Here is a 23,258-nt window from a genome sequence, read left to right as displayed (position 1 = left end):
GTAAATTAAATTTGGTATCAAAATGTGTAGGTATCTGAAATGTGAATTATCTGCAGTTCCAAACTACATCACCAGGGGGCACCTTTTATTAGGCAGTTCTTTAATGCACAGGTTCCAACAACAACAGCAAATTTAATGCACATGTTCCCAACCCTGCTCCTGAAGGACCCCATATCCTGCACATTTTAGTGTTTTTCCAGCACTCACACCCACTTTAACTCAAGAAGGTCTGCTCTCTACTGAGCGGTGACTTGATCTCGGGTTAGTGGATATTTGCACATTTTTCAGCTATTCATCATACTGTATATTCAGTTTGGTGTCTCTAAATTTCCCCTCATTATAAACGAGTGTGTGAGTGAATGTGTGTGTGCATGCATGCTGTCCTCAGTTCAGTGGGAATTCTGGCCAAGCCCAGTGTTCCTAGAACCCTGTTTATCCTTACTTCCCACATACATCACAGGAAATGGAGACAATTAAAAATTACAAAATCAGAGTACTGTACTCTCTTTTAAAACCATCAAATAAAAGTTTCACATTATTACATGATTAATGTCACTATTGAGGGCTTAACAGTTGGCAAATATTCTGAGGCTTTAAAATAATTCTATACACTTTCACATCTAGTTGTACAAGTTTTACATTCTTACAACAGATACATTCTTATAGATTGTGTAACTTATTAATCATGCAAGAAAAAGGAATCACAAAAAGATGTTCAACATGGCAATAAATTCCGTTATTAAACCTTGACTATAAGTATTTTATGGTGTAAACACACACATGCACACACACACACGCACATGCACACACGCACACACACACACACACACACACACACACACACACACACACACACACACACACACACACACACAAAAACACACACAATATGTGCACGATGCATATCGGAGAAACAGTCTAAACACACTGGACATAATTACAATCCATAATCCTGGTACAGCTACGATATCTATTTCATCTATTACTCTTTAAATGAATATTACTAACTCTGAGAAGCAGCAAATTGCAACTTGAAAAAGAGTGGTATACATTGTAAAATGTGAATCTTGCTATCATCAGTGGAATTTGGTGTTGTATTCGATGTGAGTTTGAAAGTGCAAAAGCAAGTGCATTCATGAAGATAAGACAATCTTACAGTACAAAATAAGAAATGTGGCACAGATAAAAAAAACAAAAAAAAACCTCACCCAGACTAATATCCTATGGCTATATGTTAAAAAAGCCGATTATAACTGTAGAAGGGAATACCCAAGAAACATGAACAATTATCTCAGAAGTTTTCTTTGTAGAAATGAAATCCAAATTTTTCGCACTGAGCCTTGATAACTTTGGCAAGAGCCAAGGAGCCACAGTAGAAAACATGGACCTTGCCTTTCTTTTCCTCGGACACCTTCTGGAACACCTTATAAAACAAACCACACCTTAGATGTTTAATAAAACAAACTGGAAAAGAGGAAAACTATGTTATCACATGGTACACAGTATAATTAAACAGGTATTGTGCATCCATATGATTCAACTAGATTTAGTATTTCATGCATCCTATTTATTAGGTACTTTAGACATATAGTATTTCACTTTGGCAGTTTGCTACAAACCTTGCCCCACTCGGGTCTGCCTGGTTGTGTGCGTGTCCGCAGGCCAGTGATGGAGTCTCTCTTCTCTTTCTTTGCCAACAAGTCTAATGCCATCTGCAGTCCGATAGCCTTCATATCATTCTTACTCAAAGCTGATGTCATGTACATGTGCATCTCCAAAAAACGACCTTAACACACACACACACACACACACACACACACACACACACACACACACACACACACACACACACACACACACACACACACACATACACACACAGATACATATTAATTAATTCATTAATTAATTCTTTCATTTATTCCTTTATTAGTTTGATCAATTTATATAGCTCCCCTTTTACTCCCAAAGTTTTTTTTTTTTTTTTACAAAGTACAGTATATAAATATCATCGCAGTAATTAACACCAGAACTGTTAAAAATCTCTTAGTTTTGTTCATATTCAGGAAACAGACAGCAATGTATTGTATGCCTCAAATGTCAAAAGAGCTTCTCTCAATCAATCAATGCAGACTAAAAAGGATACGCAATTTAACCTTCATCGAAATGAATAGGTTGTACTCTTTCTCTCTCTCTCTCTCTCTCTCTCTCTCTCTCTCTCTCTCTCTCTCTCTCTCTCTCTCTCTCTCTCTCTCTCATATCTCTCTCACCCTCAGGTTCTTCATCAGCCTGGTCCATCTCCAGTTTGGTCAACAAGCTGACGAACCACTCAAAGGACTTTTGGTCTCGGTTTATCCAAATGAAATCCACCTGTAGAAGGTCAGAAAGTTAATGTCATCCAGACACAATGGCTGCAATTTCTATTTGCTTTCAATTTCATTTCAGTTATTTGTTACCTTCCTCAGCTTCATCTCATTATCTTTGATAGTCTCACACCAGGAGTAGTTGCAATTCGGGCAGTTCTGCTTCCTCATTCGATAACTGTAGAGGAGAAGAAAATACTCCATGTGTAATTTTATCCATGGTACATTCTGGTTGAAAGTCTGGTTGAACATTCGTGTGTTGAAAATGTATGTAGGTTGTACAGTAGGATCTCACCGGTACATGATGCTTTGTAAGATGGAGGCGAAGGGTGTGATGCCAATGCCAGCCCCAATTAGCACAGCATGCTCTGAGGTAAAGATCTGCCTGGTCGGTGTGCCATAGGGCCCATCTACATAACACTGTAGTAATTTACAATCACATGATTCATTCATATAATCATTTGTTTAAATAATACTTTAATTGAAATGTACCTTCTTTTTCACATCACATCCATAAGCATTCAAATATTTTTATATAGAAATATTGGAAGATTTATGTAATGCTTTATTCAAAGCCTGTGAAATGATTTTTGCAATTACATGAAATAACCAAAACTTCTATTACAGGGTGATGGCTTAAGACAACCTACTAACAGCACATTTGTTAAGTAATGATGTGTCCCTTGTGTTATTTGTCCTTAAAGGAGGTGTATAACTGAGTACTTTTAAGGAACATTATACTCATACTGTGCAGGGTCTCCATTCACTTTCAAAACAGCCTCAATTGTACATGGCATGGATTCTACCAGATGATGGTCCATGTTGACATGACTGCATCATGTACAGTAGTCGAACTTTCAGTTGAACTTTCATGCTGTGAATCTCCTGATCTACCACATCCCAATGGTGTTCAATGGATTCAGGTGTGGTGACTGGGAAGGCCACTGAAGAACACTGGACTCATGGTCATGTTCATGAAACCAGTTTGGGATGACTTTTGCTTTGTGATGTAGTGCATTATCCTGCTGGAAGCAGGCATTAGAAGATAGGTATACTGTGGCCATGAGGAAGTGCACATGTTCAGTGACAATGCTTAAGTATTTTTTATTTATTGTACCATTCTTAGTAAATGCTCCAGACTGTTATGTGTGAATATACTTGCAGATCAGCCGTTATGGAAATAATCAGACCAGCCTGTCTGGCATCATTAATCATGCCACAGTCAAAATCACTGAGATCCCATTTTTCTTATGGTTTATGCAAACATTACCCGAAGCTGCTGGCCATTATTTACATTATTTTATGCATTGCTGCAAGACAGGTCAAGTCAAGTCAAGTAGCTTCTATTGTCATTTTATATATAGTGAATTGAGACAACATTTCTCTAGGATCATGGTGCTACATAGAACAATGGCAGAGCTACACAGAAAAAAATAAGTTAATCTTAGCCACATAAAGTGCATCTGTGCAACCGTGCTGCATGATCGGCCGATCAGATAACTGCACGAATAAGTAAATATGCAGGTGTTCCTAATAAAAGGCTAAGTGAGAGTATATGGAAGAAGGCATTAGAAGATGGTATACTGTGGCCATGAGGAAGTGAAGTATTTTTTATTTATTGTACCATTCTTAGTAAATGCTACAGACTGTTATGTGTGAATATACTTGCAGATCAGCCGTTATGGAAATAATCAGACCAGTCTGTCTGGCACTATTAATCATACCACAGTCAAAATCACTGAGATCCCATTTTTCTTATGGTTTATGCAAACATTATCCGAAGCTGCTGGCCATTATTTACATTATTTTATGCATTGCTGCTCAAGACAAGACAAGTCAAGTCAAGTAGCTTCTATTGTCATTTTATACATAGTGAATTGAGACAACATTTCTCTAGGATCATGGTGCTACATAGAACAATGGCAGAGCTACACAGAAAAAAATAAGTTAATCTTAGCCACATAAAGTACATCTGTGCAACCGTGCTGCATGATCGGCCGATCAGATAATTACACGAATAAGTAAATATGCAGGTGTTCCTAATAAAAGGCTAAGTGAGAGCATATGAGCATTGAAAACAGAACGCAGTTCCAGTGGTGGGTTGCTATTTACATCAAAATCTATTATGAAGTACCATTTACTAACACTGGTTTGGAAAACCAATTGTTTAATAAAGGATTAACAAAATGGATTAGCATATTAAAAACCCTCATATTTAATACTATTATAAATAATACAATTAAAAGCATGTGGCATTAGACAAGTACCACCATGTAATCCTTCCTCACCTTGATGTTACAATATCGATGATTCTCGCTCAGTTTTGCAGAGATCTGTAAAGTGGGACAATTTCAGTATCAGAACCATCTAAAACAGCTACGTATCAACAACATCTTATTGGGCAGAACATTAAAAATACATGTGAAATAAATATTGTATAAAAATGGTGTAAGATTTATAAAATAGGTAAGCAAGTGTTTGGTATTGTTAAAATAAAAATTACCTCTCTAGCACCTGAAGGCCCGTCTCCTAATTCTACTTGCACTCCGAAGTCTGGGTTTGGTCTCTGAGAACTGGGCCGTACTCCGTTCTTGCGATACAGAGTTAGCTCAATGGCATTATCCTCATTAGATGCTACAGTTCCACCACAGCCCAAAGATTTAAACAGCTCCTCCTGCATTCAGCATGGGATGACAAGAGATGGCAGTTTATGGTAGTGATGGCTGTTTCAAGTAAAATGCAGGCAACCAAACAGCCTGATGCCATTGGAATGACTTGCATAGTGAGTTAAATGTGTGATTAGTTTCAAAAGTTATGCGCTCACCTGGGTTCTTGCATGGTGTCTTCTGTTCCGCAGGCTGGCTGTTAGTCTCTTGTTGCTGATGGCTTGGCCCTCAGGTTGTCGAAAATACTCAAACAGCCGATTAGTCCACTGGCCCATTGAGCGCACGTGGAGCCACATGTTATCTATGGAAATAAATAACTTGTCAGATTTTCATGTTTATATATAACATATTTAGAGCCATTTTGCTCAGCATGATCAATGTGTATGTCTAACTTATTGCTTCTTAAACACAGAAAGAACGTGTGTGATGGAGAATGACTGTACTATAGTGAACTGCCAATTTGTATTTGGATATATACTGTAGTTATAAGCAATAGGCTGTACCTTGTTGCTCTGGTGCACTGCTGATGGTGAACGGGTGCCACTCATACTTGGCTATGACTGGGATGTTGATGTAGACATAGTCACCAGGTTTAAAATGGAAGAACGGTGGGCGCTTAATCACCAGATGTGTTACCTTTAATATCCAACAGAATGTAGAAAAACAATTCAGTACAGTCTATAAATGGTTCCCTGAAATGTCAGGACTATATGTAATATGTTTCATTGTTCATTGATATATAGATTTAAACACTAACACTGCATAGAAAAAAACCCAAACATGAAATAACATTTAATATTTAAAAACAATGCTCAAAGAAAAACTTACTAGATTTACAGATTAGTACCTTAGATGGCAGCAAGTTGACCTCAACAACATACAGAGCTGCCATGCGAGACACTGCCATGCCAACTAACTTCTCCACAAGGAAGATCACACCAGGTGCCACAAACCACTTCCAGAAATTAGCACAGTGGACTATGAGCAGTGCCCAGACCCAGATATAAGACAGATGAGACCAGTAGAATATCTAAACATACACAAAAAGAATATTTGTCATAAAGGAATATGTTGTCTGTCAATATTTCAGGAGCATCATACAGCCCATGACAGGCAAAACAGGAAAGGGTTACATTAAAAATGGTTTAAATCTAATCATTTGTTCATCCATCCATCCATCCATCCATCCATCCATCCATCCATCCATCCATCCATCCATCCATCCATCCATCCATCCATCCATCCATCCATTCATCCATCTATCCATCCATGGGAACCAGCAGCCAATCTCAAAAGGCTCAGGGCACAAGGTAGGGTACACCCTTGAGCAGGTTGCTAGTCTATCTTAAGTCAGAATCGCACACACACACCACAGACAACCTGTGAGGTACAAGAGAGCATACAAACTCCATGTGATGTGACCTTGGACTCAACCAAGATCCGATTGCATGGTTACCCAAAATTTATCTGGGGTGCAATGCATTCGAGACAAGCTTATCAACAAAGCATGTATTCATTAGCAAAAAGGCAGTTTTCAGAGGTCAGCATTTTGCAAAGGCTCATTATGAGGGCTTAAGAGACTCTAGCATAAGGGTAAGATCCCATGCTCAGCTCAGCATGGTAAATTGATGCACCTTGCAACTTCCAGAAAGGCTGATAAAGTTTATGAATCCCATACGGAGGCCCTTCATGGTGCTATGATGTGCGACAAAAACTGCTGCATATGCCTTTTGTGTATCTGGGGTCCTGTTGATGTCTAGCTCTCCCTGGCAAAAATATATTATTCATTAATCAAGTTATTAAGGAACAGTTTACAATTAAGTTCATACAAGACCTGTGTGTTAAGTGTGCTTTAATTCAGAAGGGTTTACTGGACTGCTAGGTGATTCAGTCCAAGGGGACAAACCCACAGGGCCAAATCTCTGCATTTCTTTGGAACACTTGGAACTAATATGCATTGTAGGTACTGAAACACAACCTGCTATTCAAGCAGCTTACAACAAATGCACTTTTAATGTACAAAAAGAAAAACCTGCAAAAAAGGAACTTTAATATAAATAAATATACGATCACCAAAACCCAAACAGATGAGACTAATGTACTTCCATTTTCACAAGCACATGCCAAGGCATATTTGGGATGCATTTATCATATAATGTCATTGTACCAAGAATTAGAAGAAAGGTCATTGGTGGAAATCCAAATAATGGTCACTTACCTCAAAATGACCACTGCGTCTGACAAATGTGCTGGAACAAACCACCATGAGACAGATGAGGACCTGCAACACAACCCCAGTGATAGAGGCAGTACCCTGAACCCATCCGATACCGGGACGTGTGGTGAAAAGGTATTCCCACATCCTATATCCTCTTTCAGCTTGTGATAGCAAAACTGGGGGAAGGAAATACGAAATGACATACAGTTTACTGGGTTAAAAGTCTAATAATGGAATTTACTATAGATTTCAAACAGACGATGGGATTATACATGAGATGATGCTGCATATTAAAGTACACCTTCATTTCTACAGATGTTTCTTTAGGAATTACCTCATAAATACTTATTATTTCAGGCTTGTGCTGTATCTTCTCATCGGTAAATATAAAGGACACTCATATTTTATATAAATTGTGTTGGTTCGTGTGGAGTGAACGATAAATACAGGTATAAATCTGCATCTACAGAGCATCAATGAGCTATTAAATAAACTCAAGGAAATGTGATTACCAAAGTTCATGACATGTGCCATTGTGTGCACCAGAGTGAAGATGAAGATGGCATAACCCACTATCTGATGCAGAAGGATGTTCTGGTCCAAAGGAAAGACCTTCGCAAGCCAGGTGGCACGCAGCCATGTGAGACAACGTCGTAGCATCAGCACCTGCAGACAACAAAATTTAAGCTGTGACATACTGTACCTTCTAATTTAGTGATAACTAAACTGGACTTTGTTGAAAACAACCCGCTGTATGTGTGAGGCTCACCATAATAAACGTGCAGTTGAGGTTAAGGCATATTCCGCACCCTTTCGCCAACATGAAGCAGGGTCCACCAGCAGCATGCTGGAGCATAGCTATGATGAAGAGGAGAATGTTGATGAAGCTGTAGAGGCAGAGGAAAAACAGCTTTCGGCTGTTGTTATGCCAGTACGCTCGGGTCAAATAGCGAGGCGTCTTCCTCTTCCTTTGGTCCACATCGGGAGGTTTTAACCAGTTAGCAGCACTATGGCAATCCAGATATGACAAGTGCAAATAACACTATGGTTAAAAAATAGTTCTGAAGAAATAAAAAAGGTTAACCTACCAATTTCCCAAATCTACCTGATGGTGAGGTTCTCCATGACTTCAGGGAAGTTCTCGAGCTCTGCCTTCAGCTCCTCAAATGTAATGGAGCCACTGTTATCTTTATCAGCTGACTCAAATAGAGCCAGTGTCAGATCATCCAGTTTCTCCTCCGGCAGAGAGATGGCACTTTCCCTCAGACAGGATTTCAGCACTGTTCGCAACTCATCAGGGTCTATAGAACCGCTTCCTGTAAATTCCAGAGGTTTATTTATTTATTTATTTATTTATTATTTTTTACAATATTCAACACATTCAGATGCACAAGTACTGTATGTATAAACAGATACATATAAAAGTAGAAGGTTTAAAAAGTTTTTAAAAAACATAAGGGCTTAGTAATTCACACCTACATATATATTACTGTATATATAAGTGCATTATCACAGAGAGAAGTCTGTTGTCTGATTACTGTATTGTAACTGACCGTCCACATCGTAGACCTGAAAGAGAAATCGCAACTTGTCTGTCTCGTTGCCATGAATGAGGAGGTCCAGAGCCTTCAGCAGCTCATCGAGGCTAATAGATCCGCTTCCATCTGAGTCAAATAGTGCAAAAAACCTCTCTGCAAAAAAAGACTGCCAAAGCAATGGCCAAGAGAAAGAAATGGGTATTGTTCAGTTTTAAATACATGACAGCTGAGATAAACAAAAAAGTCAGCAAAGACAATTTATAAGGATTTATGGACACGTTTTTATAAGTAATAAAATAAAAAAGTATTTAGAAATAATTGCTATAATTACTATATTCTTCAAAATGCAATATACATTAGTATATCATCTCAATTTAAACACCGTTATGTAAAAAAAAACTGAAAACAAACGAACTACCCAAAAATTCAAGGTTTGAGCTTGAGAGACATGTTAAACCTCAGTGCATGTGCTTTTTAGCCATAACATTAAACCACTGACAGATGTAGTGAATAACCTTGATTAGCTCATTCTAATGCCAACTGTAACGCTGGGGTGAAGGGGGGGGGGGGGGTGGTTAAGGCTGGGGGTAATATTCCGCAGCGGTTTTCATAGTTTGTGTGTTGGAAGCAGGAATAATGGGCAAGTGAGAAGGGCTAAATTTTGATCGCTAGACGAATGGCTCAGAGCATCTCCAAAGCAGAAGGTTTTTGTGGTGTGTTTCCTGTACGCAGTGTTTCCAGTACCTACCAAAAGTGGTCCACTGGTGACTGGTGACAGGGACATGAGTGACCACAGTCTGAATACTGTAACACAAATTGCTGAAAATGTCCAAGTCTCCATGCTGAACCTTGTTCAGTGCTGAAAGCACGTACTATGGACATGTGAACATCACAAATGGATCATGAAGCAAAATAATGCATGAAATGAATCAAAGTGTGATTAAACATTCTTTACATCATGTGGGCAGATGGGTGCATGTGTGTCTTGGCACCATGATGCACTTTGGAAAGAAGCCAGTGTGATCTTCTGGATAATAATCTGCTGGGGAGCTTGGATCCTGGAACATTAACATGTACCACCTACCTAATTATTGATGTTGTCCAAGAACACCACTTGATTGCAACAGTATTCCCTAATAGCAGTGACTTCTTTCAGCAGGACAAAATGCCCTGCCACACTGAATGTATGTACTGGACATGTATGTAATGGAATGTGCTGGACAAACAAGTCTGCTCCATGGAGAGACCACGTTATAGCTTACAGGACTTAAAGCTCTAATGTCTTCTTGTCAGACACCACAGCAAAACTTCATGCCTCAGGTCAGAAGTTCTGATGGCACATAGGGGAAACTAAATAAAATTAATGTTTGATTTTAATGCTATGGCTTTATTTTTATATTGGTATATGCCATGCTTATAACAAAAATGAGCTTATATTTATAGTGATGATGAAAATATTATAAACAATAAGAATACCAAGCTCAAAACTATAACATCATAGATTAGCATAGACTTAGAGAACAGCAAATCTAAACCCACACATACTGTACTGTATGTCCCTGCTGAGTTCAATTCAATGCAATTCACTTAAAAAGTAGCTGTATTGGGATGAACATATTGCCCATATTGCCCATTTACATAAGTAGTATTCTAGCTAATTTGTATTCTATTCTAATTGTTCAGATAGGCAATATATATATTTGAGCTAATTTAAAATATATATTCAAATGAAGTATAATAATGTACAATGTTTATAGATTTTCTTACCTTACATGTCATATTTGTGTTATATTTCTGTGTATATCTAGCTGGTGTACTGTTTCAAGTGCTGTATAATCTGAGCCGTAGCTAAGTGTACATACAATCTCCATTTTTTTTTGTCTATAACACATACACTGAGCATCGTATAAATTTTGTGCATGAACCACACAGAAAGAACTGAGCAACCGATCGACCGATTGTGCTGATCGCTGATCGTGCACAAATCCCATTTAGCCCACAGATCATCAGCTCTCACCTCTTTCACTTTGAGAGCTGTTTTAAACTCATCCAAGTCAATCTCCTTGTCTTCTCCTGCAATCGTCTCAAATTGTTTGGTGACCCATTCAAGCCAACGAGCATCCTCGTCCACGCTCATTCCTGTGAAGCGAACAGAATTTTTACTTAGGATGTAAAGGCAAAAAAGTAAATCACAATGCCATAGGCTTCATTTATATAGTTAGAATTTGAATACCTGATAGGAATGAAGACAAAAAAATGTGACACAAAACTTGGTATTGTTCATTAAGTCATTTTTATACTGATATGATTTCTGTGAAGGCATTTCATTACAATTGAAACTAAATAAACCAGTTTGTAGATAGTAATTTTGACCTGTTGAACAATTACAGTATACATTTGAGATCTAAAAAGTCTAAAAAAAAAACATACAGTAGAATGTTTCTTTTGGAAACTTACTTGATTGTGTATTTTTCAATATCCTTATGAAGTACTGTTTTTTTCAGCAATGCAAACAACAAACCCAAACTGTTATATATATTTTTTTAAAATAACCCTCTGTTTCTTGTGTTCTTTCCTTTAGAGAGAGATTGAAATGAGGAAGGATGGACTGTTGTGCTGATCGGTGTCCCTAATAGGAACAGAGCAGCTGTGTCTGACACGCCGTGTGTATCACTATAGCCGACCCCCTTTCTTTTACACCATGCATGACATCACTGCTAATTATAGGAACCATAAAGACCAAATAAATGAAAGTATTTTCATATATATATATATATATATATATATATATATATATATATATATATATATATATATATATATATATATATATATATATATCGAGTAAACCCAAATTGAGACCTTTCCGGAATCACTGTAATCCAAATGGGTAACATAAATTCAGGTTAGATTTAAAAACAAAATGTATCTAATGTCCAAACCTTCATAAATTAGTTGTTTGAACATGTTTTGCTTAATGCTCCCTGATTGACACTTCCTGATCGGTTACAGATGTGTGTTCTTTATAATGAGGGAGTGATACTCAAACTGCCTCGGAAGAGGATGTGGAGAAACAGATGTTGGTGCAGCAATTTCAGCCAGGCACCTCGCCCAGATTAAAAATATTAGCTTCTCAAATCTGTTATAATCTTCCTTTTATGTAAATTTAAATCTTTGAATTGAAAGCATTGCTACTACACACTCATGTTTCTCTGTTCCTTTCAACCGACTTTTGCAAGATGATCGAACGCGTCTTCCGAACGTTTTTTTTTATTCAAAAGTTCACACTTTTGTTTCCATAAGGTCAAATATTCGCAGTGTTGATAAGCAAATTATTTCATACACAGAGAAACAAAGCTTGAGAAACAATAAGTGTATTGTTTACAGTTCAGAACTCCAGAACGATCAGTTATACACAGCACATTTTGTACATAAAGACTTTTATCAGCATTGTGTTAATAACGATGGCTAATGTCATATGTTTTCTCGGTGTGTAGCGTCTCTGTCACTCCAGTCGCACTCTTTTCTGTGGAGACGGTGGTGACTCCAGAGAGAATGCAGTCGGGGAAGATGGGCGTGATTCGGGAAAGTGCTCTGTGCAGTACTTCTCTATGTACGGCTTAGCCACGTTCCAGACCTGAGAGAAGAATATGAAAAAAAATAACATTTCTTTAAAGGAAAGGAAACAAGTTTCTACACTGTGAAGATATTTGGTATTAAAAAAATAAAAAAAAAATTAATTTACGAATTGAATTTACAACTGACTTAATACAAGATTAGTAAACCCAGTTAAACAAATAATGTGAAGTGACATACAGTTTGGTGACCCATACTCAGAATTCGTTCTCTGCATTTAACCCATCCAAAGTGCACACACACAGCAGTGAACACACACACACACCGTGAAAACACACCCGGAGCAGTGGGCAGCCATTTATGCTGCGGCGGCCGAGGAGCATTTGGAGGGGTGGGGGTTTTGGGGTGAGGGGTGAGGGGTGGGGGGTGGGTTCGGTGCATTGCTCAAGGGCACCTCAGTCATGGCCGGCCCGAGACTCAAACCCCCAACCTTAGGGTTAGGGGTCAGACTCTCTAACCATTAGGCCACGACTTCCCCTTAAAGTCTTATACACCAAAGATAATTTACTCCTTTTTAAGTTTTAGAAGCAAAATCCTGTGAATAGAATAAGAAAATTTCTCCAGTGTTTTAATGTGAAATATGAGATAATATGAGATAAATCTGACTAAATCCAAGAGTTTTTTTCACCGTCTGAAGTGTCATGTTTTGCATTGTGAGACCTGTTATTCTCTTCAGTGTGACTGTTACAAAGGTGAATAGCATAAACTGGTCCAGGATACGTAGAAAAAAGTTATCAGAGTGTGTTATAATGCGATAAATCATGAGAACCACATGCTTTTGCTGTACGTAGTAAAAGATCCTGAGTTACAGTCCTACAATAGAAAAACAACGAGACTCAAATACAGAATAGAATGAGATTTACTTTCTGTTCAATGAGTAGACGATGGGCAGTCTCGATGTCTGCAGCCATAAACCTGTCTTTTATCCAGGGCCTGCGCATTCGACAAAAGAGTGAAAGAAGAGACAAAGAAAATAAAATAAGTAGAGTTACACAATGAGCTAATTTGCTGTTTCTGAAGACGGTGTGTTTTTGGACAGTGCAGCATAACTTACTTGACAAAAGAGCGAACAAGATCATTCACCTTCTCCAAAGGTGTTGTGGTGTGGAGCGGCCGGAGGAACTCAATACCCTGACAAGCTGCTAGCATTTCAATAGCCAGTACTGTGGAAACACACCCAGCACAGGAGCAGTCAGGAGATACACATGCATAAACTTAACATCTCTGCTGAAAAAACCCACTTTGGAGCAGCAACAAGGTGTCTAAAAACATGACCAAGCTATTAGACCATCTTGTGGGCAGACACTGTTAGCTCGCTAGTGCAGTAGTGATTGCACCAATCTGGAAGTCAGCCATTTTAACGACTGGAACTTTTACTCCCTTACAAATAAATGGTGGACGAACTAAACTCTCAGCCAACTTCATCTTCAAGTGTTTAATGATCCTCTAACTAGCCAGTACCATAACAGAAATGTGTTTGATTAAGCCATATTTGATATGTTTGGCTTCTTTCAGTGACTGTTGTGGAAATTGAGTTATCAATGTCCTATTATGTAGTGAGCCAAGGTCCTTACCGGTGTCTAAACCTGTTATATTCAAAATCTAGCTAGCTCAAGAGCTGATTGAGGTAGACCCATAAACTATATCTTGGATAAGAAGTCTCCTTTTCTGTTTATACCTTGCTCCACATGTTCAATCACTCTTAGAGCTTTCCTGGCAGCCCATCCTCCCATGGACACGTGATCTTCAGTGGCTGCACTGGTGGAGAGAGAGTCCACTGAAGACGGGTGGCACAGCACCTTATTTTCAGACACTGTATGGAAAAAAAAGGCCTTTAGCATGTAATCATTCAATAACAAGCTTTTACTGAGAGCTCAAAGACATTCTCTGTCTCGACTATGATTTCTTGATTGAGCCTAACCGCACATTGTTATACAGTAGAGACGCCATGTGTTTGACTGTTGGGGCTCATGGTGTGATGTGTAGGTGTATGAGGTGAGCAGCGGGTGGTGGATGACTGACCGAGAGCTGCTGCTGTGCAGTGTGCAATCATAAAGCCTGAGTTCAGCCCCCCTTCATTAACCAGAAACGCAGGTAGCTCGCTGAGAGACGGGTTACACAGACGCTCGATACGCCTCTCGCTGATGGACGCCAATTCATGAACTCCTATACACAAATAATCTAGTGCCTAGAATAAAATTATACAGCTATTTGTTTGTTCTTGTATATTCACAGACTTAAAATGTTGCATGTACAGATGATACCTTTGCTGGATATTCTCCATGGAAGTTTCCACCTGAAATGGTCTCTCCCCTTTCAGCAAAGACCATCTGGTTTAGTTATCAGGGTTAAACAGATGGCAGTTTTAGAGGAACTTAAAAAAAAGTAGCAGTACATGCCATTGTGACATGATAGTTCTAATATTCAGAAAGGATACAGGATTATCTGTAGCACTATTAATTTCTGTATTTATTATATTTTTCACAAAAGCAATCGTGTCGTTGACAATGCCGTGGACCTGCGAGACAAAACAGAAGGAGATTCCTCAGGCTGAGAAAACACCATGTAAATGATGATAGAGGTCTCAAGCGGTCTCTTCAACCATAAGGCGGAGAGCTTACCTGGGGACAGCATCGCATGGTGTAGGCATCCTGGACACGGTCGCAAAACCTGTGGCTTTCTATAATTGCAAAAAGCAAATATATTTAACTAAAAATGATTAGTTTATGAATAGGTTAGACTTTTTTAAGCATTTTACCTGCAATCTCAGAAGGGTGATGATCAGAATCCAGAAGTGCACGGAAACGCAAGGCCACCTCTTTCTGTCCTGGGTGGGGACGCAGCCTGTGGATGTCTGCAAGAGGTTTGGTGTGTATGGAGTTTTGTTGTAACAGGTGCTGAAACAGGTCATATTTTAAGGAGAAGTTTCACTGAATTTCTCCATTTCTCCATGACTAATATGCATAGAGCTCTCTATTGCTACTATGACCTGATGGTACACGTCTTTTTTAAATTTTTAAATTTTTTTATTCCCATGTGAGCATCATCCACTATTATTGTCACTCTTCATAAACATGACCAATAATAGAAATAATAAAAAGTACTGTAAAAATTACAATTTTATATTATATTATATTATATTATATTATATTATATTATATTATATTATATTATATTAAACAACAAATTGGCATGTTTTAAAAGTTAATATTTTATTTGCCCTTAATTCTTAGGAATATTGTTGTTTAACACAAATATGTATATGTCTTAGTCACTGGACTTGAACCTATGGTCTGAAACTGATGAGTACAGTGAACCTGAGAATAAAACATATATTTTGCGTAGAAGATTGGCCACAATCTTCTACACGTGCCTCCAGCTTTGTTAGACATTACAGAAACAGGCTCAGTTCTTCTTTCTTGTGAGACTTAAACAGATATTAATTATAAGGATACCAGTCATGTGCACTATTTTTAAGCAAATTGAGCTCAAATTATTTCATTCATTCATTCATTCATTCATTTTCTACCGCTTTTTCCGAACTTCTCGGGTCACGGGGAGCCTGTGCCTATCTCAGGCGTCATCAGGCATCGAGGCAGGATACACCCTGGACGGAGTGCCAACCCATCACAGGGCACACACACACACTCTCTCATTCACTCACACACTCACACACTATGGACAATTTTCCAAAGAACATGCAAACTCCACACACACGAGGCTGAGGCGGGAATCGAACCCCGACCCTGGAGGTGTGAGGCAAACGTGCTACCAACTAAGCCACCGTGCCCCCCTCAAATTATTTCATGTGTTTTGTAAATATTTTTAAGGGTTCCGATAATTTTGATGTTCCTGTATATCTGAATAAATATACTGCAGTCCTGTTAGCCTGCTTTCTCTTAGTGTATAGATAGCAGACAATTCTAGATATATATTATCCACATATGTGATTGAATGGAAAAGTATTTTCTCACCACTGTCAAATGCTTTTGTGGTTCCCTTGAGGACCTCTAGGGTGAGTGCAGCAATGATATCGGCCTGTCTGGCGATGGACTCTGCTCTCTCTACAGCCTCTGCACCTAGTGAAGTGATCATCTGCGTCCCATTAATCAGAGCCAGACCCTGCAGATCAGGACAAGTAGAATGTTAAAGCAACTGTATCATCCGTAATACAAACCACCTTAAATGACAGAAACACCTTCCTTCCAGCTTTGTTCATATAAATTGTAACACAACACAAAGTTCTAAAATGATCTAATATTCAACAACTTAGCAGTTAAGCAGTATTGTGTATGGATTTTATGTTTCTGTTTCATCCTCCCCAACGTTAGCCTCTATAATCCAAGGGTCTTACAAAACCTGGCTTCAGATAGGTCAAGGGCACATTTTCTAGCTGAGGCCATCACCACTGTGTCAACACAAAGACAGATAAACATGGTTAAAGCCTGACAGAAATGATTAGAGTAATACCTCTTTTGGTTTCAGTGATATAGGCTTTAACCCGTGTGCTTCCAAAACCTGTGTGCAATGCAAAGGTCAGACTTAAAAGGATTTCTGTGTGGGAAAGCAAATATATTTCATAATGCTTTCATCATTAGGCTTTGTAATCACTGTGACACTGCACAGACAACATCGCAGTACTAGGATCGTACATATTTTGCATCGGCCCATCCGCTCTTAGGTGACCACATTTTCCCTTCTCCCATCAGCCCCAGAGCTAAGTGTGAGAGAGGAGCGAGGTCTCCACTGGCACCCACTGTTCCTTTCTCAGGAACGAAAGACAAACAGGACGCTGAGGAGACAAAAGGAAATAGCATGATAACAAAGAAGTCTGTAACCAGGCTCTGTGTGTTCTTGTGTTTCTTGGCAGAAAAGAATATCAGTATCAGTCAATGCTTTCCAAGTGCAACACTACTAAAAGCTTTTATGTACCATTGAATGCCTGTATCATACTGTGCAGGGTTTCCAGAGAGATCCCACTGTATCCTTTAGCCAGGATATTTATTCTGAGGGCCAGCAACATGCGAGTCCTCTCAGGGCTCAGAGGGCTACCCACACCTACACACACACACACACACACACACACACACACACACACACACACACACACACACACACACACACACACACACACACAAATCAATGAATTGAAAATATAATCAATGGTTAATATCTAGATTCTAAAAATCACTTCACCTGCAGAGTGTGAGCGAATAAGATTCTCCTGCAGTTCCCTATAAAAGAGAAAAAATATTTTTTCTATTCACTTTAATTTTGGAATTTTTTATTTAATACCCATTTACCCATAGCCAACTATCAAAAGTGTGATTATACTTGAGTTTGCTGATTGGGATGACGGTTCGAGCGAACTTCCCAAATCCTGTGGTGATCCCATACACAACTGGAGAATACAGCAAACAATCAGATATAGTTTAATTCATTACACGTACCAAATGTTAAAATGTTTAGGAACTTTCCAACAATAAAGCAGCTTTTTATAATATGAATGATACAGTATAGGAGAGTAATTTGTTTCAGACACAAACAGATCAAGTATAAAAGGTTATGAAGCATAACCTGCTTACCTTTTTTTTCTTTCACTATGGTGTCCAGAAGTTCTCTGGACTGCTCCACTTTTCTCTCAGCCTCAGAGGTCAACTGGTCATAACAACAACAACAACAACAACAACAACAACCAATATCTATCCAAAGTTTGCTTTGTTTTCGATTTTTTTGAAGAGTAAAAGTAAAAGTAGGTTTTTAAGCACAGGCTTGTAAATAATAGTGTTATACTTAACATTACAGTATTGTGTCGCTTGTGAATAATACAGTAAATTGTTTGCAAATGAAACTGATTAATGAGACATCATTCATGCAAAATTTAGATACCTTAATCTTGTAACGTCCTCTTCCTAGGTTGACTAGATCAGTGGAATTCAGATTGTTGCCATCTAGGAAAAGGTACTGTACACAGATAATCTCATCAGTTTTTGAAAAGTTTATAAATGATGATAAGGAAATGTCTTGTGATCAGTAGTCCAATGTAATTCAGGCTCTTTTTAAAGGGATTTGCAAGAAAGATTACAGGCTTTTTGTCAGCTGGGTTAGAAAAAATCTCACCTCCTCTGGCTCTCTGTAGGCTCTTGTTCTGATTATCCTTGTTAAGGTGGGCAAATGTTCAAACAGTCTGTTTCTAATTAAACTTACCAGACACGTGAATTAGTGTTTACAGTGATCATGCTCTGAATGTAGGTATTTTTCTAAAAGAAGAACACACATAGTGACATCACAATATATTGTTTTTTTTTTTTTAGGATACAGATATGACGTTCTAGGTTGGCTAGGAATGAAATCCGAGGACATGGTGTCTCCTTTTATCTCTAGACAAAACGAGAGACACGTCACTAAAAGTTCATCATGGAAAATGTAATTGTTACAAAATGTAATGTTACAAATGTAAATGTTACAAAAACAAATAAAATAAAACATAATCGAATAGAATATTTTGAACATTACCAAGCTCAACAAAGTCATTGTCTTCTAATACGTCATCTATCGTATCATCAGCATCCAGAAGTCCTTGTCCCTGGCACCTCCTGGCTACAAAGCAGACATCTTTGACCTGAGGGAAGCCTCCATTATCAGGCTTGTTTTTGACATAGCGCTTGAGAGCCTCCACTCCTAACCACTGTATAGAGCAGGACGTATCCTTACAAGGCACGGTCAGCCACTCATCTCGTACATGCACAGTGAAACGGGGCATTGTGCCACTTTGGTCTACCAGGCTTAATGTCTACTCAAGTTTCTACTGAAAGAATATAAGTGTGGGACCACATTTGGTGGAAGCCACTAGGTGCAACAGACCAATCAAATGTCATCTAATGAACCCCTCCTCAGTGCAGGGCGGTTGAACCCTAGGTTGTGTTTGTGCATGTTATCTCTAGCCTTGTCAGATATATCAGTCAACACACACACACACACACACACCGTTACCTAAACCTTAGTAAACATCGTTCATTTGAATGAACTCAGCATATTGTTAAGAAAATAAAGATATATAAATGAAATAAATAAAAAAAACATCATTTTAAAAATGTTTTTGTAAGAACCAAAAAGATATCTATATGAACATACAATCCTGTCTTAAACTATTTCAACAGCAAGGCCAATTCATTTGTCGTCACCTTAGGCTGAGAACATTTGGGTTTGAGATGAAAAGACGCTTTTATTTCCTGGTCAATTCCATAGCACATTTTATTATGTATCCGATTTTGTAGCCAGCGATAAAATAAAAAGTTTTTTGGGGTGTTGGTAGCACTCAAGAGAGAAGAATTTCTTAGGAAAGGACATGATCTATAATCACGCTCTCTGGTGTCTCCCAGATAAGGATGGGTTCCCTTTACAGTCTCTAGCTTTTTTCCTCATGTCGTCTTGTTCATTTGGTATAAACATATATTTAAATTTCAATCTGTACAATTTATATTCTGAATTCTTATATTCCTATAAAGCTGTTTTGCAACTCTGTGCATTGTCAAAATCACAATCCAAAGAAAAATTAACTGGATTTAATTGTTTGGCTGACTACGAGTTCCCTTTCCACCTTTTTCAGACTTCACAGACTGAATGTTGCTTCATGTGAGTTGATGTGATTCTCACCTTAATGAGTCACCAAACGATATAATCTGCTCTGTGAAGGAGCTGTGAAGTGGCAGAGTTACTTGCTGTGCTATCACACGACTGCATATCACCTCATAACAAACCCAGCAACATAACTTTGTGTCTTTCGATAGCTGTTATTACCGTGATGGCTTAACCTCCAGAGACAAAAGTCCTGTGCTCCTCCCATCTCCTGAATTCCTGCTGTCAGAAACAAACTCCACCTTACACCTCACATCAGAACTCGCTGCTATTCCTGTGTGATTCCTTCTGTAGTTTTGTAGCATAGGTTTAAAATGTCTTGGATGCGCTCTGCCTTGCTCACCTGTCTGGCTTTGCTGTTCATCCTCACCTGTGAGTATGATGGACAGGTGACAGAGAATGTTTTAACCTACACTTCATATTGTTTTTTTTTTAATATTGTGGATATTAGATGTTTGGATAAAAAAACAGTAGTATGATTGTAGAATGCTTTCTGTCATAAGGGACTAAGTTGGAAACGCTTACTTGTGACATTCTTTCTGGTCGATTCCAGTGTTTTACGAGGTTGACGCTGCAAACGCAGCTGATGGCAAAGCGCATAAGACGACAGCAGGTCTACAAGGTGACGTAAACAATATCCAACACTTGTGATTATTCAGAACAAATGTGCTAATATGGGGATTTATAAAAGTATGTCCTGGGATTCATTTGTTGCTCATGTGGATGAGATGTGTTACTCCTGTTGCTTATTATTGTGTGTATTAATCATAAGGTGGGCTAAGAAAGATTTTTATGGAAGAAAGAGATGCCACCAACTTTTTCAAGCGCCGTGGCAGAAGGGCTGTGAAATCACAAGATGAGCTGAATGGTGAGTTAGTTTTTATATATACAGACAATCTTTCTGCTGCTGTTGAATCGAATTGTTGATGACTGTATAAGTCATACTTGCTATGGATAATATTTCTCATGGGGAAGCAGTTCTTTCAATAACAATAATAAAAAAAATTATGTATCAAGGTGTTAAATCGAATTCTTTGAGTGAAATAGAAATAAAAAATCTACACTTTTTTTGCTGCTGTATTTGACAAATACTGTATGGTTTTGACAAAAATGTGCAATACTAAGTTCGGTTCGAATACTTCATTGAATATAATTTCCAATGGAAAATTAATTAAATTAAATCCAAATAACACTTAGATGTAGGAGGTTTATAGTTTAGCGTATAGGTTCCCCAGGCACTGGGGTGGTTACAGTCAGTTGAGGAATGCAGCCAAGTGCTCAGGAGCCGCGGGCCTTCATGGAGAAATGTTTTGTTTTTTCAATATTATAATATCAAGTTCTGGTGACTTATTCAATATTTTTGGAAATAATTGTAATTCTCTAGTCAGCAATGATGCCCCAACATGGGTAACTTTTTTTTTTTTTAATAAATAGTAAAACCTGACTAAAGTATTCTTTTTAGTATGTATTTCAGAATCGTGTGCTGAGAGAAACGCCTTCAAGCGTAAGATGGGGAGGGAATAAATGTTGAAAAAAATGAAAGTGTGACTGATTATTTCAGAGTTTACACAATGTAAAAACTCTGGAAAACATGTTTCTGGCAAACCCTAATGCCAATAAGATTGTAATAACACGAGAATTGCTAAAGTCAGGATCCTTATACTGAAGTGAGAACTTGTACCCAGATTCTCTTCAAGCTCCAGATTCTCATCATGTTGTTCCAACAGAGTCAGAGTCACTGTCTGTGCTTTCACAGGTGGTGTAAATTATTCTGATGTCATTTTCATAAACAATCACTCTTTATTTCACTCCCAGAGTATTTCAACACCATGATGCCTCTGAATTGTTATTGCTTCTTCTTAAAGAGTACAAAGGAACTGAATGAATGGTATAACGATTCTGCTTAATGTACAAATAAATGATCTGTGCAACTCTAATTTTAATTTATAATTTTAACCAAAATAGTTCTGGGTTTCCTCAGAACCCCGTTTCCATTGGGCTTTAAAAAAATAATTGACTTTTTTGACCTTTAGTTGAGCAGCAACAGAGACTGGCAGCTGATGAAAGGAAGAGAGAATATCACGAGGAGCAGAGGAATGAGTTTGAAAATTATGCAGAGGAAGAGCATGATGGTGAGTATGGCAATCTCTCATAAACCTGTCTGTCTGTCTGTCTGTCTGTCTGTCTGTCTGTCTGTCTGTATGCAGTATCTGTCGGTCTGTCTGTCTGTCTGTCTGTTTGTCTACATGCAGTATTTATCTATGTCCAGTATCTGTCTGTCTGTCTGTCTGTCTGTCTGCATATCTGTCTATATGCAGTCTGTTACATATGATTCTCTTCAGTAGTTTATTATGCACTGATTCTCTACAGTTTCTCTCTATCTATCAGTCATCCTTGTTTTCTTCACAGAGCAGGATGAGAGAACTCAGGAGAGTACGGAGCAGTGGAGAGAGTTCCACCATGACGGCCTCGATCCTCCTTACGAGTACAACCGTCACACTGTTTAAAGCTGTCCAAGTGACATTTTAGTCCTTATCAGAAACAGAAAAATATTCTTACTGCCAAATGTGCAAACATCATCACCAGCATGGACTCGTATACTGTAGGTTCAGGTCCAGTTCAGCAGGATGGTGTGAGGTTCTCTTCCATTTGTTGGACAAAAGCTCAGTGGTCCACTTTAAAGCAGTCATTACATAAGGTATGGATGCAGGTAGAAGAAAAAAGGTCATAGTGTCACCTGTATGCTTATAAAAAGCCTGAAATCACCTTTGATTATAAAAGGCCTGATTTAGTATTTAAGATGTGCAGCAATTATGAGCTTAAACCAGATGTTTGACTGGGCTTTATTCCAAATGTCTTCACATACAGACATATAACTACTATATACTTTTTTTTATTTTCAGATATATTTGAAATATTTGAACGATTTTGGCAATGCATTGTTATGCATGCTGTACGAAGAGCAACTGGATTGTTGCCATGTTTTATCAGATCACTGATAACGTATTAATCTCTTATTAAACATGTGACAACTACAAAATTCAATTATAGTTATTTCTATTCATTTATTTCTATTAATTTAAGGAGCAGCTGCAAATATTCAGCTGCAATCACATTCCAAAGCAAGGCTGTTTATGTAAAACGTCCTCTTGTACATGGGATCTTATATGATACAATATGAAAGTAAAGTATTATGGTG

At 38.2% G+C, this 23,258-nt stretch overlaps 3 protein-coding genes across 3 annotated transcripts; 1 reads left to right on the top strand and 2 right to left on the bottom strand.

Moving 5' to 3' along the window:
• Window positions 1-68: 68 nt before the first annotated feature.
• nox5 (NADPH oxidase, EF-hand calcium binding domain 5) lies at window positions 69-11,554 on the bottom strand. Its single transcript, XM_027163982.2, has 17 exons — window positions 11,243-11,554; window positions 10,803-10,924; window positions 8,801-8,951; window positions 8,353-8,563; window positions 8,017-8,254; window positions 7,760-7,913; window positions 7,248-7,423; window positions 5,877-6,059; window positions 5,533-5,665; window positions 5,188-5,330; window positions 4,867-5,037; window positions 4,652-4,696; window positions 2,659-2,783; window positions 2,457-2,541; window positions 2,271-2,370; window positions 1,620-1,786; window positions 69-1,423 (listed from the first exon to the last, which is right to left on the bottom strand). Exons 2-17 carry the CDS (start codon window positions 10,920-10,922, stop codon window positions 1,292-1,294), a joined length of 2,334 nt encoding a protein of 777 aa, XP_027019783.2. The 5' UTR covers window positions 10,923-10,924; window positions 11,243-11,554; the 3' UTR covers window positions 69-1,291.
• Window positions 11,555-12,143: 589 nt separating this feature from the next.
• On the bottom strand, window positions 12,144-19,241 carry hal (histidine ammonia-lyase). The gene is made up of 20 exons (XM_027163757.2): window positions 18,938-19,241; window positions 18,741-18,801; window positions 18,542-18,569; window positions 18,311-18,385; window positions 18,007-18,079; window positions 17,756-17,822; window positions 17,618-17,655; window positions 17,354-17,479; window positions 17,074-17,213; window positions 16,892-16,939; window positions 16,396-16,543; window positions 15,180-15,275; window positions 15,043-15,101; window positions 14,859-14,939; window positions 14,686-14,751; window positions 14,444-14,609; window positions 14,100-14,234; window positions 13,476-13,584; window positions 13,285-13,354; window positions 12,144-12,422 (listed from the first exon to the last, which is right to left on the bottom strand). Exons 1-20 carry the CDS (start codon window positions 19,182-19,184, stop codon window positions 12,291-12,293), a joined length of 1,965 nt encoding a protein of 654 aa, XP_027019558.1. The 5' UTR covers window positions 19,185-19,241; the 3' UTR covers window positions 12,144-12,290.
• A 1,042-nt stretch (window positions 19,242-20,283) lies between these two features.
• On the top strand, window positions 20,284-23,075 carry ucmab (upper zone of growth plate and cartilage matrix associated b). Its single transcript, XM_027164023.2, has 5 exons — window positions 20,284-20,431; window positions 20,613-20,681; window positions 20,832-20,927; window positions 22,093-22,191; window positions 22,469-23,075. Exons 1-5 carry the CDS (start codon window positions 20,374-20,376, stop codon window positions 22,564-22,566), a joined length of 420 nt encoding a protein of 139 aa, XP_027019824.2. The 5' UTR covers window positions 20,284-20,373; the 3' UTR covers window positions 22,567-23,075.
• The last annotated feature ends 183 nt before the right edge of the window (window positions 23,076-23,258 follow it).

This window comes from Tachysurus fulvidraco, chromosome 10 (genome assembly GCF_022655615.1).
Source record: "Tachysurus fulvidraco isolate hzauxx_2018 chromosome 10, HZAU_PFXX_2.0, whole genome shotgun sequence".
Lineage (NCBI taxonomy): Eukaryota > Metazoa > Chordata > Actinopteri > Siluriformes > Bagridae > Tachysurus > Tachysurus fulvidraco.
This window is presented reverse-complemented; position numbering and strand designations above follow the sequence as displayed.

Excerpts from the sequence above, each read along its gene's own strand:
- nox5 (XM_027163982.2), bottom strand. The coding sequence starts at position 10,922 with ATGAGCGTGGACGAGGATGCTCGTTGGCTTGAATGGGTCACCAAACAA. Across the intron at positions 8,564-8,800 it reads TCAGGTCTACGATGTGGACG|GAAGCGGTTCTATAGACCCT; the intron begins GTCAGTTACAAT and ends TGGAATTTACAG. Across the intron at positions 4,697-4,866 it reads GGCCTTCAGGTGCTAGAGAG|ATCTCTGCAAAACTGAGCGA; the intron begins GTAATTTTTATT and ends CCCACTTTACAG.
- hal (XM_027163757.2), bottom strand. The coding sequence starts at position 19,184 with ATGCCCCGTTTCACTGTGCATGTACGAGATGAGTGGCTGACCGTGCCT. Across the intron at positions 14,752-14,858 it reads ATAGTGCTACAGATAATCCT|ATGGTCTTTGCTGAAAGGGG; the intron begins GTATCCTTTCTG and ends TAACTAAACCAG. Across the intron at positions 13,585-14,099 it reads GATTGAACATGTGGAGCAAG|TACTGGCTATTGAAATGCTA; the intron begins GTATAAACAGAA and ends GTGTTTCCACAG.
- ucmab (XM_027164023.2), top strand. The coding sequence starts at position 20,374 with ATGTCTTGGATGCGCTCTGCCTTGCTCACCTGTCTGGCTTTGCTGTTC. Across the intron at positions 20,432-20,612 it reads TTTGCTGTTCATCCTCACCT|TGTTTTACGAGGTTGACGCT; the intron begins GTGAGTATGATG and ends GGTCGATTCCAG. Across the intron at positions 20,682-20,831 it reads GACGACAGCAGGTCTACAAG|GTGGGCTAAGAAAGATTTTT; the intron begins GTGACGTAAACA and ends ATTAATCATAAG.